Here is a 12769-nt window from a genome sequence, read left to right on the forward strand (position 1 = left end):
AAACACTTCAAAATGTTCCATAAAGACATACCTTTGTTATTACCACTGACATACATAGTTCTGTGTATTTGCACGTCATGATTGATCCAGATAAAAGCAGCTGTAGACTATAAACTGGGCAATACAGCCTTAACAGGCGGCATGCACTCAGTCAGTTTTTGGCACAACACCTGGTCTCATACACATAAGTCACGCCTGTAGCTGCCACTAGCTCCTCACAGAACGCTGATTGGTCCGTTGTCTGGCTTGACACAAACGCATCACTTGAAGCCTGACAAGATGGATTTTCGTGTGATATGTGATCCCGCGATTCTCATGTAATCTCGTGACATTGCGAGAATCCAGCTGCCGTGCAAGGTAAAAATAGAAACCCATCCCTAAATGAGTTTATGGATTTAATAACAGTATCGCTTTCTTATCCTTCTGACGGAGCAAACAGCTCTTTAGTTTATGTCATTTTCTATTTATTTATTTATTTAATTTTTTTTTTTTTATTGTCTTATTTGTTAACTGGTAAGAACCAATAAAGATATTTCTGTAGAAGATGCAACACAGACTGCACCACTTTTTGTCTGAGATTGTCAGATTTTTCTGCCATCCCAACTCACCATCCTGCCAGTGGAGTTATTTTTAGAAGATCATTATTATTATTATTATTATTATTATTATTATTATTATTAGCATCATTATTATATCATTATTATTATTATTATTATTATTATTATTATTGTTATTATTATTATTATTATTATTATGTGTAGAATGTTATTTGTACAATCCATAGAAATAGAATGATCTATTTCTATGGATTGTATACACAACATTCTACACATACTGGCTTTTAAACTGACCTTGCGTTGTGATTGGCTGGCAAATTCCATTCCGGAACATCTGTTACTAAGCAACTAAGTGGCTGCTTCTAAGCCCCCCCACCTTAGTTACAGTATATACTGTAGAGAAAATGTAAACACTAGGCAGACAAAGTATTAGAGCAGAAAGATGACCAGTTGGGATTGGCCAATTATTAGGTTTAACAACATCTATTCGTTGTGAGTATCTGAACGAGCCTCTGATCAGCTATAAATAGATTTTAAAATGTAAGTTTACATCGTTGTGTACATTATTAACATAATGAAGTGTCCTTCGGAGTCAACTGCCAGTCAAACATGTCTTGCATTCGGCCTCCTGCCGAATGTCTGAAGCTCACCAGGGCCAGTATGAGCAGCACACCACAGCACTCACTCTTGTGTATTAGTATCCTACTAAATTATTACTCTAATTATTATTATAGAATATTTTAAGTGCAGGCATATCTAATGCGCAAGCTGTCTCCAGAAAGGATAAAGTTCCCCATGCACTTTGGGTAAAAGTTGGAGCAAGTAGTCCAGCGCTCTCAAATAATTGAGTTTCTGGATGAAGGACGATGTATTGTATCAAACTGAATCCTGAGTCAAAGGGGCCGATTTAATGAAAAAAACGAGTCCTTCATTCAACAAAATCAATCACAGAAAATACCCATATAGTAATGATTTATCGAAGGTTGTTGTGAAACATGTTGTGTTCAATCAATGTGGGAACATTTGGAGGAAGAGAAGGGGGAAAAATATGCTTGCCTGCTGCAACCTTGAGGGTTTTTTGGCACAGATGGAGGCACAGATGATTTTACAAAACAGGAAGGATTATTTCTTTCTAGGGCTGTCAAAGTTAACGCAAATTTGTTTTAACGCCACTAATTTCATTAACGCAGTAACGCAACTTGCAATTTTTATGTTGTAGCGGGCTCAGTTTTAAAGCTAGAGTGAAAACCTAAGGAATCCATTGGTACCAACCATGTCATACTAGCTTGTCGCAAAGGAGGTTAAATAACGCTCCAAATTTACACTAAATTTTGGCAAGGAAAAAACTGGCATGGCCATTTTCAAAGGGGTCCCTTGACCTCTGACCTCAAGATATGTGAATGTAAATGGGTTCTATGGGTACCCACGAGTCTCCTCTTTACAGACATGACCACTTTATGATAATCACATGCAGTTTGGGGCAAGTCATAGTCAAGTCAGCACACTGACACACTGACAGCTGTTGTTGCCTGTTGTGCTGCAGTTTGCCATGTTATGATTTGAGCATATTCTTTATGTTAAATGCAGTACCTGTGAGGGTTTCTGGACAACATTTGTCATTGTTTTGTGTTGTTAATTGCTTTTCAATAATAACATATACATATATTTGCATAAAGCAGCATATTACTTACAAATACTTGACAAATCTCCCTTTAAGGTACATTTGAACAGCTAAAAAAATGTGCGATTAAATATGTTAATCTATCGACAGCCCTAATTATTTAATTTACCCCCTTCTTTGTGCAAAATTGTTAACTCCTCCCACATCATACATTGTTTTTTGAATTGACATGAACACGGGTTTCCAATTTATCCTGAGAACTACCTGGACAGCCTTCTGAGACTGGATGTCAACTATGAGCACTCGATCCAAGGTTGGCTGTGTCACATAAATAAACTTGTCCTTGATGTTGACCGCTGATGACCACACACACCTCTGAACCTCCTCTCCTGGTGAGGTGGGGCACACCTCCTCCTGGAAAAGAAAACAACAACACAAAAGCACAGAAACACATTCTCAGTCAAGTAATTGTTTTTCATATCACAGGGACATACGTCTCATTAAAAAACAATTATCTTCATCCAGTCGTTATTCTGTGTTGTTTACTACTTGCAGCCTTATCTGCTGTGCTGATGTGAGTCGTGTTATCTTGGCAACTTAGATAAATGAGCTTTGCGAGGTCCTGAAAAATCTCTGTAATCGCTCCCATTTGTCCATACATAATCCACAGTACAAAGCCTGCAGACGATCTGCGGCGGTTCAGCTTTCGGTTCTGGCAGCTCTCGCCTTCCTGGCCGACGGGAACCGGCCTTCTGTCTCTGGAGCTTGCCTCCCCTTCCTTCCCCGCCGGCCCTCCAAGCCTCCAGGCTCTGCCCAGTCGTCTGTTCCAGACTCTGTGGGACGATTTAGGGAGCTGTTGGCCAGCAAGGATGAATGAAGGGCTCCGGCATGGAGGGATGAACTCTTTCTCCCATATTTACAACCGCGGAGTCGGTCCATGACAGGTGCCTTCCCACGGGCCAACTTCTCTCAGTTAGAAGGGCATTAGGTAATGTATGAACTCTATCAGGGTTGAGGGGGAGCAGCAGCATCACTGACAGAATTTATCTCATCTCTAATGTAGTTCAGCCCCCCTCTCATCCTGTCCTCTGTATTTCATTTGGAGAAAAGCAGGTTAATTTGGGCAGACATGCAACAATATTATCGAGCGGAGAGGTCGTTTCCTGCAGAATGCTAAAACAATGACAGTGCTTTTGGCGTTTTTGGCTTCATAACAAGGTTTTTTCGATTCTTTGTAGCTTTCAGTGTCCAGTTGTAGCACCATCTGTTCGTGCTTTTCATCTAAAACAGGTTGGGAAAGGCAGTTTTCAACACTGCACTTGGTGAAGTAATCGTTGAGTCATTGGTATTGAACCCTGTGAAACCCCTGCAGTCCCACACTGTGGTCATTGTGCGCTACTTGGCTGTAAATATCTTACTTATTGCACCTTTAAGAGGTGAGAAATCGAACATCTGATGCCCGGCTGAGGGTGTGAACGGAGGCGGCTGTAATCCTCCCTGTGTATGTGTGTTGCATATGTCTGTATGTGTGTGGGTGAACAGCATGTATGTGATTTATGTAGTAACTGACAGCCTCTAAAGACTGTTGTTTTTCCCTTTATTATGGAAATGCCTTACCGATACAGCACAGTGTGTATGTTTCATGTATTCACTAAAATCCCTTACTGTGTATTATGCACCACTGGAACTGCGCCAGGAACAATACAATACTGTATCCTCTGAACAGAAACTGTGAAAAAATACTACTGCAAAACATTTCTTAAAAGGATTTCTACCATTTGCACTTGTGAATACGGAAGATGACATTTAAAGAGCCATGTTGAGAAATACGAGGGTTCTGATATTCCCCAGTTAAGCCACGGGATGATTTGTAGTGTTAATATATTTGTGACACAACATCAGCAGCATCATCTGTGGGGAGGAAAACGGCAGGAAACTGTGCAACGGCAACATCCAAAGTGTCAATCGGAGGGAGTTTAAAAGAGCAATACAGTCTATTCTCTCAAGGTGTTTCTCTGAGGTCTCAATCCAAACTGCTATAAAGTTGAAGTGTGATGGGATGTTGATTTCAGAATATTTCAAAATGTTATGCACTTTTTCAAATGGTAGATAACTCAATTTGAATTTAAGCGTTTAGACGTAGTTAGAGGATAAACACCTTGAGATGCACCATCTCGTTTTCAAGGGGGGTCCTCAGGCACAAAACATGGAAGTTAACATTTAAGCACACAAATAATAATAACGATAATAAATGAATCGTTAGAGTTGCAACAATTAATCGACCAATCAATTAGTTGGTAACAGCAAGATAGCCACTGCTGTGTGAATGTGTGTTGCATGCTTCATTTGCATCACTAGTTAACTTCATCCAGGGCCTATACTCCTATATAATTAGTGCTCAGACCAAAGTTTTGGGTTGCTCTTGTCTTCATTTGGTAATCTGGAGCTGTAGTAGTACCGCAAAGTCTCTCTTCAAGCAATTTTGGATGCCCTACAGCAAATCAAATCTGGAATACTTGGATGAGAGTCAATCTGGGGGTGGTTTTCACCCGCTGGCGAGCACCATCGTTGAGTTTGGGAGGAGGGGCAAACCTTGAATGTTGTGTTTACAGACCGCAACTGACAAATCCTACTCATTGTGCCTTTAACTAACGAAAGAACCATTTAACAACCCAACAGGACTTGATGCTTTGGCAGCGAGACAAACATGCACGCTCCTTCTCAGCTTCTTCTCGGCTGCGGAAGGAAGAAAATTAAGGATACTTCGTGGACTGACTTTACTATAATTGGACATCACAGAGTTTCACCGCTGCTTCACAGTAAAAGACTCTTTATGGTATTTAAGGATAATGGATTGGCTGCACGATTACCATAAACAAATCAATCAATGCTCCTCCGCGATGGAGAAAACGTGAGCTCCGACGCTGGAAAACGGCCTCATGTGTTCACACAGCAATCCCCCGATGACAGCACGGGAACCGGCATCGCAGCGCTCGCAGTGATTGATATCCTAATACAAACACACCTCTCAGAGGAACGCTTGGCTGATTGTTGTGCATTCATGGCATCGCTTTATGTATAACAGCCATCCAATAAGCGCCGGGGCTCCTGAATGAGAAGCAGCTCAGAGGACAGCGTCTGTTGGAGAACACGTGTAAATCTAACATGTATCTATCAGAAACACGCTTTGAATATTTTGCTGCTTGAAAGCTTTAGTGATAAACGGCGTTTCAGTGGGGGGAGGCTGGGCGTAAAGAGTCCGCTGAGAGGTGAGACCCCCTCTGAATGCCAGTGGTCTGTAAAATAACAGGCTCACCACTGTAATGTGGCCGCTGTGTCCACTGGGCATCGTTTTCTGTAGCTAGCAATACTCCAACCACTTTAGAGCTGCACTGATCAATAGTTTTATACTAACAATAGAACTTTACTATGTGTAATATGAAAGAGGTTGCTCGTAATGACGAATCCTCTGAATTCTAAATCTACAGAGCATTTTTAGCATGTTTCAGATCATTATTTTGGTTTTACGGCCCACAACTTCAGTCTGTTTTTCAGCAAAAGAGCTCTGATAAACCCACTGTACAGCCAGATATTTCCCTCAGGAGTTAGTGAGGACCAAACACAAACAGCGTTAAAAGAAGAGTGAACATTGAAATCATACAGAGACATAAACAAGACTCAAAATGAATGCTAATGTTGCTCTGTGTGTCTGCTGGATGTGTAAATAGGCGACTGTTTGACAACACGTACGCCATAACAACTTTACGATGTGATGTGTCTATATTGTGGATATATCTTTTTGCACCAATCTTCTTCGGTTACAGCTGAAACACACAAAAACATCTTTTCATACTATTTTGTATAATTGCATAGCGTCCTGTTTTTGATGGCGGTCTGTTGCTATAATTTATTTTTTTCTACGTTCTAGATATTCTTCGTCGCTGTTCGATGAAAATCATGCATCTTCAAAATGTTAACTTCTCACATCATCGCCGACAGCGCAGGACGCACCGAAGAAACTAAGCCGACAGACGCTCACCGATGGCCCCAAACTGTCCCGTCGGCTTGGTTTGTCAGGGTAGTAAGTTCTGGATCTTAATTACTTTTATTTGTTTTTGAAAGGTGCTATATAGATAAAGTTATCATTGTTATTATTATAGTAAAAGATGATCTGTGCCATCAGTCAGGCACAAGAGCTCTTACCCACAGCTTCAACTCACACAGATGACTGGGATGGTTCATTTCAGCTCAGAATGAATCACTATAAAATTGAGTCACTGTTAAAAAAAGCTGAATGCATCTTTTGCACGAGCACTCACCTGCAGAGCCAGCAGCTTCTCACTGGGCTTAATGTGTCGCTGTATCTCGCATGCCACAGGCTGAATGACTTTAATACCGTCTTCATAAAACACGTAGAACATGTTGCCAATGCCGAGACCTGGAGAGAAAGCAGAAACAGCCCCGTTACACACACACAGAGCAGACCTAAAATAGCTTCTGAGACTGCACAGTGTGAACATTTGCAGCGGAAATAAGCCTACAACACTGTTATCTACTCTCAAAGCATCAAATCATTTAATCCCTCTCATCACAGTTCAGTAACCCTATTACAAAAATTCAATTAACTCAGTTTAATGAATGCTATAGTGAAGCAGTCTAGACGTACCTTCTTCTCGCCACAAAATGTTTGCCACTGTGAGGGAGGAAAAAGAGGAAAGTACGGTTGAAAATCAATGCAACAATCAATGGGGTCCCTTTGTGAGAGCTAACACCCAAACACTAACTCCTATTGAGGCGAAGAGGAAAGCAGGCCGCATGAAAGTTTTATGGAAACTGTCTCTCTGACACCTAGCGCAACAAAGAATCGATAGAGCCCTCTGCTTTGGAAATAATTTGATACCAAACACTGGAAAATGGAGTGCAGTCAACAAACTACAAGTGCTGTAAAACAGTTTATGATTTTTGGATGCTGCAACCAAAGTATGCGGAATGAAATAATTCTAGATTATCATCCATCAATATGAGCTGTATGGATAAGCCGTTTTAGACACCCATGAGTAGTCCACAGGTTTCAAACTCGGATGATTATCATAAGTCATTAGGAGGGATTAGTGTGCTCCTTCTAACCAGTTTCGGCTCCTATAACAGGTAATTTCTCATTAAATTCACTTAGAGGTGACTAATGATGTGAAATGTCGAATGAAAGCCACAAAAACACCCTGAGTGCTTTAATGGCCGGCCTAAAACGCAGACCAGCTGTTGGCTTTCAAAGCAGCCACTGGGCACTCAGAGAGAAAAGATGCCATTACTTAAAATTACACGACTAAAGAGGGATGTGGTAAGGAGAAAATTTAGAGCCATTATAAAGTTATTTCCCATGCAAATTCTGCTACTCAATCATTCTTATCCTCCACCACACCGGCAGCACCGCTATCCTCTCACACTGGCTTTTTAACTGTGACCTTCTCTCTCATTGTTCATCTGTCCCCTTGCTTCCACCCCATCTTCCACTTTCAGGCATTTTCAGCCTACAAACCAATCTCCAGCCCAATTCACATCCGATTCTAATCTCGCCTCTATTGCGATGCTCATTCCCGCAGCCTCTCGCTCGGCTGGACAGATGCAGAGAAAGAAAAGGGGGGGAGACAAAGCCAACGAGACACCACTGTGCCGTTAGTCAGCCTTAATCTTTCAAAAGTGCTTTGTCGAGGGTTTCCTGTGCACCCTTGCATACCTTTTAGCTCATTAAAAGTTACACAAAAGGAGTGGGGTCTATAGATAGAGGGACAAAGAAGGAAGGAAGGAAGGGAAGGGCAAAAATAAAAACAATACAATTTTTTTGAAATGTGCCAAAATGGAGAAAATGGAAAAGAGGAGTTGAGATGAGATCTTGTGTGCCCCGGTCCTTTCCAATAGCCCACAGTATTGATGCTATTCATCACTTGGCAGAAAGACTGTGGCTGTTCTGCGCATAGAAGGGGCCCATACATCAACTTCATCATCCATATAACAAAACAAGCCGGCTGCCACTGTAGGCGGTGAGTTCACTCTTTCTGGCCGTAATAACTGTGTTTCCACTGGGCTCCAAACATTGGGAACGCCACTCTCGCCAGCCAGCCTGGACTTTGCAGTTCCTACCCGTCAGCAAGGTTACATAAATTCAATTTGTTTGTTTACAAGAGCTGCGACAGCGGGCCAAACAGCCCATGGTGCTCACCATAGTGGCGTGGCAGTAGACGGCGGACGCATAATATCGGTAGAGTAATTGGGTCACTGTAGATGCAAATGCAAAATGTAACTCAGGACGACCGCCTTGGGGCTTTCCAGAGATTATCCCAGATGTTTTTTGGAAACTTTGACCCCTGAAGTGTGTTTAAATTTCGCTTTAATTTTAATTCAAGCACCACATAAATACTTTATTATCGACAAACTGCAAGTGTAGTCAGTTATAATGAGGAAGCAGAAAAACAATCTTGCAGTCTTCCTCCTTTTTTTTCTTCACCTGCACTGATACAAAACAAATCTCCTTTCAGTGCAGTGGCTGATAACATGCAGGGCAGGTACACCACATATCCATTACTGCAGCTTTGCCAACAAGTCTTTAGATGCACCTGCCAACACTCACTTACAGTACATCCAGGCCTGGATTAAGATGCCTCAGGACCCCCTGCTTTGGGTCTTAGCCAGAGCCTGTAAAGCTGAAGATCAGCAGAAATTTGTATTTATCAGTGGCGTCTCTAATGCGGTCTCCAATTCTGTTCCCTTTTTCTTAAATGTGTTTCCAATTTCTCTCCAAATCTACCACCTCAAATGTCCTCTTTTTAAATTAATTCTCTATAAAGAAAGTGTGTTTTGTTTTTCTAATTAAAATCAGGGATTACTTGACTGACTTTCTTAAAGGCCCTGAAATGTTCTTAATTAGCTTGGTACTATATGAGCAATGGGGAGCTACACTACCACACGTTTTTTGGCAAAAGTTAGAAGAGCTCCAGCTGTTAAACTCTTTAATAAATCATACCTAAGGATGCTTAACTTTGATTTTGGTCAAGTAATCATGCATATGTAATGTTATTGAGGAATACTTTGATTTGAAAGAAAGTTTTCAGAGGCTTTAAAGGATAAAGCTGGTAGTACCATATTTTTCTTAGTGTCAAATAATCTCATTAAGATCAACTCCTTGTTGGTTTTGATCTATTCATGGGATTTGTAGATAATAAGAAACATCAAACATCACCAGCCTTATCCTTTCAAAAATGGCTAAATAAATACTTCACAAAAGGGACAGCAGGAAACAGTTTAGTACTCGAGATTGGTCTTGGTCTCAAGATCGGTCTCAAGATCAGTTTTTGAAGGTCTCTGTCTCATCTCGGAATCGACCGCATTTTTACTCAGCCTTGTCTCGGACGAAGAGGACTCTGGATTGTATTCACTGGTCTGGTCTTGATTTGATCTCAACCGCCTCAAAGTCTTGGTTTTGTCTTTGGTTCTGTCTTGATACATCCTGGTCTTGGACATGACTTTGTCTCGGTTTATTTGGGCTTGACTGGTAGAAAACTTAACATCCAGTGTGAAGAATTTAGAATCATAAGGCATTGTGATACCTTTCTTTATCTCAACTTTAAAGCACAGTGAGTTTTACAGGGTCATAGAAAAGGTCATGAAATTGTAACTCTCACATGGTAAAAGGGAATTACAGGGTATATCTTTCTTGCTTAATTTGCAAAATGAAAAAATATTGAAGGTTTAAACAGTCGAGGAGAAGTCAGGAAGGGTCATTTGAAAAGCTGAAATATTTCATGTCTAATTCAAAAAGTTTTTAACAGCCTCATTGCTTTTAGCAACAATGTGCTGCATATATTTGAGGGGTTAGTGGCCAGTTATCCCTGCGGTAATTTTGCTGACACCTCCTGCTTAAAACCCCAAAAGTTGTGAGGACCCGCTTTCACGGTTTGTATTCATACTGAAAATCAAGATCAAGCGAGCTTTTTCGCTTAAAGACTGAGGGATAACTTCAGCAGGAAGTGCCCGGCAGTACCAGTTAAAGTCATGTAGAGTAAGGAAGCTTTCAAAATAACAGGACTGACTGCAGAATTAGAGCTGGAAGCCTGCGGAGAACTGACGGCTGTATCATCTCTTTAGGAGGAAAAGTATTCAAAAGACTTAATCCTTGGAGAAAAATCCATGAGAGTTTCAAAAAAAGTTACTGGAGAGAGTTTGAATCATCGAAACTTGAAGTGTATGTGCTTATCACAAACAAAAACTGCATGGGAGACATGGAGAGGTAAATATCTATCTGCGCAATGAATATGAACCACCTACAATGCAGCCAATTAGACTGTTGTCAGGCTATAAAATAGGCGTAATCAGTCGCTATAAGCCCCATAGATGTGGGTCAATAGGGGCGTACTAAACCCATTAGTAGGTTTTATCAACTATTCACATGGTAGATCACTGAAAGAAGGTATAAAAGAACACAACAGCGACCTCTAGCGACCTTAGTAATTATGGAATAATTAAGAGGAAGTCAGGCGCTGTACTATAGACAGTGTTAAACTTTTTTACCTAAACCTTAAAGAGTTGTAGTTTTGCTGCTAAACCTGACTGTTTTTTTTACCTAAACCTAAAGAAATTGTAGTTTTGTTGTCTAACTTAACTGTTTTTTTTTTGGCTAAAAGTAAAGAAGCTGTAGTTGTATTGCCTAAATGTGACTGTTTTGTTGCCTTACCCTATAAAAGCCTTTTTGTTTGTGTTCAAAACGTGATGTTTCATTCAGTTTCACAACGTGTTAGAACGTGTTGCTTTTAAGTTTCACTTTTACAACGTAGTAATCAGATTTATAATGGCCTTTATAATGGTTTTGCTTACTTATCTCAAAAGATCAGTATTCTTATCATTAGTATTATTATTATTACAGTCTTTTACCGAATGCATCATCAGAAATATTCATAAGCTGTCATGTTGTAACCAGGGCTTAAAGGCGTTTAAACTTTCCACTGGATTTACAATATTCATTTCATAAAGCCTCTAGCATGAAACGCAGTCGACAGGCAGTAGGCTGCTGACACTGAGGATAGCGTCACTGCCTGGTTAGAGCTCCTTGTTGCTGACAGCGTGTCCAACTCTGTGTGAAAGCCCACTGTGATGGGGAGGGACACTGCTGATGGAAACATGGACGCTATTTTGGCACGAGCTGATCTTCTCTATTCAGAGGATATGGAGCAGACAGCATGGCGGACCGTGCAGAATAAAACAGCTTTGTGCCGACTTTGGTTTGCAGCCGTGGTTCCCATCTTGTGTGCCATCGAGGCCTGAGAGATTGCAGGGTTTTGTTCCAACCAATCACTCCACCAGCGGATTTCTCTGATTAGATCTCCCTCTCCACCTGAATATGTGAATTCAAACTGTGCCGTGTTGGCTTGGAACAAAAGCCTACTAACTGTTAAACGTCAAAAATGGTTTAGAAACACTGTAATGAGAATGGAATAAAGGCAGAAGAGTATGTAGGAAATAGAGCTGGGTAAAGTATAGAGAGCACAGAGCAAAAATAAAACAGTCTATACAACAGTAACAATAAAAGGTTGAAAATGGACAATTATGGGGATTTATTAGGATGAAATTATGTATTATTGAAGGAGGTAAGAGGGATGCTCATCAATAACAGTGATCCAACAATTATTTGCCAAGTTTGGAAACTTCCACACTTCAAACAAGCTGTTCTCCTACACTGTGTGTGTCTCTACCTACGAAAAGTAAATGCACTGTGATTCGTACAAATCCCACAAAATCAATTTATATGTAATACATGCAATGTGAACAAGTATAAAGAGTGGCAAAAGATGTGTAGGGAGGAGGTCGGGGTGGATGGGTGGGTCTAAAAATACTAGATTTACACCCGCTGTTCATGTCCCGTGTGAAACCAGAAGTCAACAATGATTTATTAGTCACGTAACTTCCGTAATACCACAATCTTTTCCTAAACCTAACTAAGTAGTTTTGCTGCCTAAACCAAACCAAGTTGTTTCCTGTGAAGGTGGAAGTTTATTTTGAAAAGTCTGGAGAAGAAATATTATATATGTCTTAACAAGACATTAGGTGTCATGTGTAACATTATTTTCTAAAGAAGAGTAAATTATGTCAATAGGATGAAATAGTCCGACACGGTTTTTGTTGTTACAGGAAATGTCTCAAAGTTAGTCTCAGTATCTTCATAAAAGACAGAGCAACCGGATCTGGATCAAGAGAATTACACTTCAAATTTCCTCAAAAACAACTTGTGTTGTATTGGAAACCAGTGACCCCATCTGTGGATAAGATTTAGCAACTGACTCATGACTGGGTGGAGATGTTTTGCAGTGCGGTACTTTTCAGCCCACTAGAGTTTCAAGACTTTCAGATCCTGCTGAGGTATGTAAAGGTCATATATTACTTATGGGCCTCTACAGTGAGTCATGGAGCACTGAGTAAAGAAAACAGAACAAGGAGTAAAGAGTAGATCCTGGAGTCGTGAGTGGAGCGCAGTGCAGAACTGTCCTCGACCTAATGCTCATTACCTCATCTCACTCTCCTCTACACTCTACACTGTATATTATTA

The 12769-nt window shown here is 40.7% G+C and overlaps 1 protein-coding gene and 1 long non-coding RNA gene across 4 annotated transcripts in view; one reads left to right on the forward strand and one right to left on the reverse strand.

Moving 5' to 3' along the window:
• Nucleotides 1-12769, reverse strand: part of fstl5 (follistatin-like 5) — a 210477-nt gene that overhangs the window by 20171 nt on the left and 177537 nt on the right. For all 3 annotated transcript variants that reach the window (XM_037780279.1, XM_037780278.1, XM_037780277.1), the window contains 3 exons: nucleotides 6845-6871; nucleotides 6498-6616; nucleotides 2443-2592 (listed from right to left, as the gene is read on the reverse strand). In XM_037780279.1, coding sequence (XP_037636207.1) covers nucleotides 2443-2592; nucleotides 6498-6616; nucleotides 6845-6871 — 296 coding nt within the window. The remainder of the gene's footprint in view (nucleotides 1-2442; nucleotides 2593-6497; nucleotides 6617-6844; nucleotides 6872-12769) is intronic.
• LOC119494419 lies at nucleotides 773-5338 on the forward strand. The gene is made up of 2 exons (XR_005208210.1): nucleotides 773-1049; nucleotides 2849-5338. It is a non-coding gene; the product is annotated as an uncharacterized LOC119494419 (long non-coding RNA).

This window comes from Sebastes umbrosus, chromosome 9 (genome assembly GCF_015220745.1).
Source record: "Sebastes umbrosus isolate fSebUmb1 chromosome 9, fSebUmb1.pri, whole genome shotgun sequence".
In the NCBI taxonomy this organism is placed as follows: Eukaryota; Metazoa; Chordata; class Actinopteri; order Perciformes; family Sebastidae; genus Sebastes; species Sebastes umbrosus.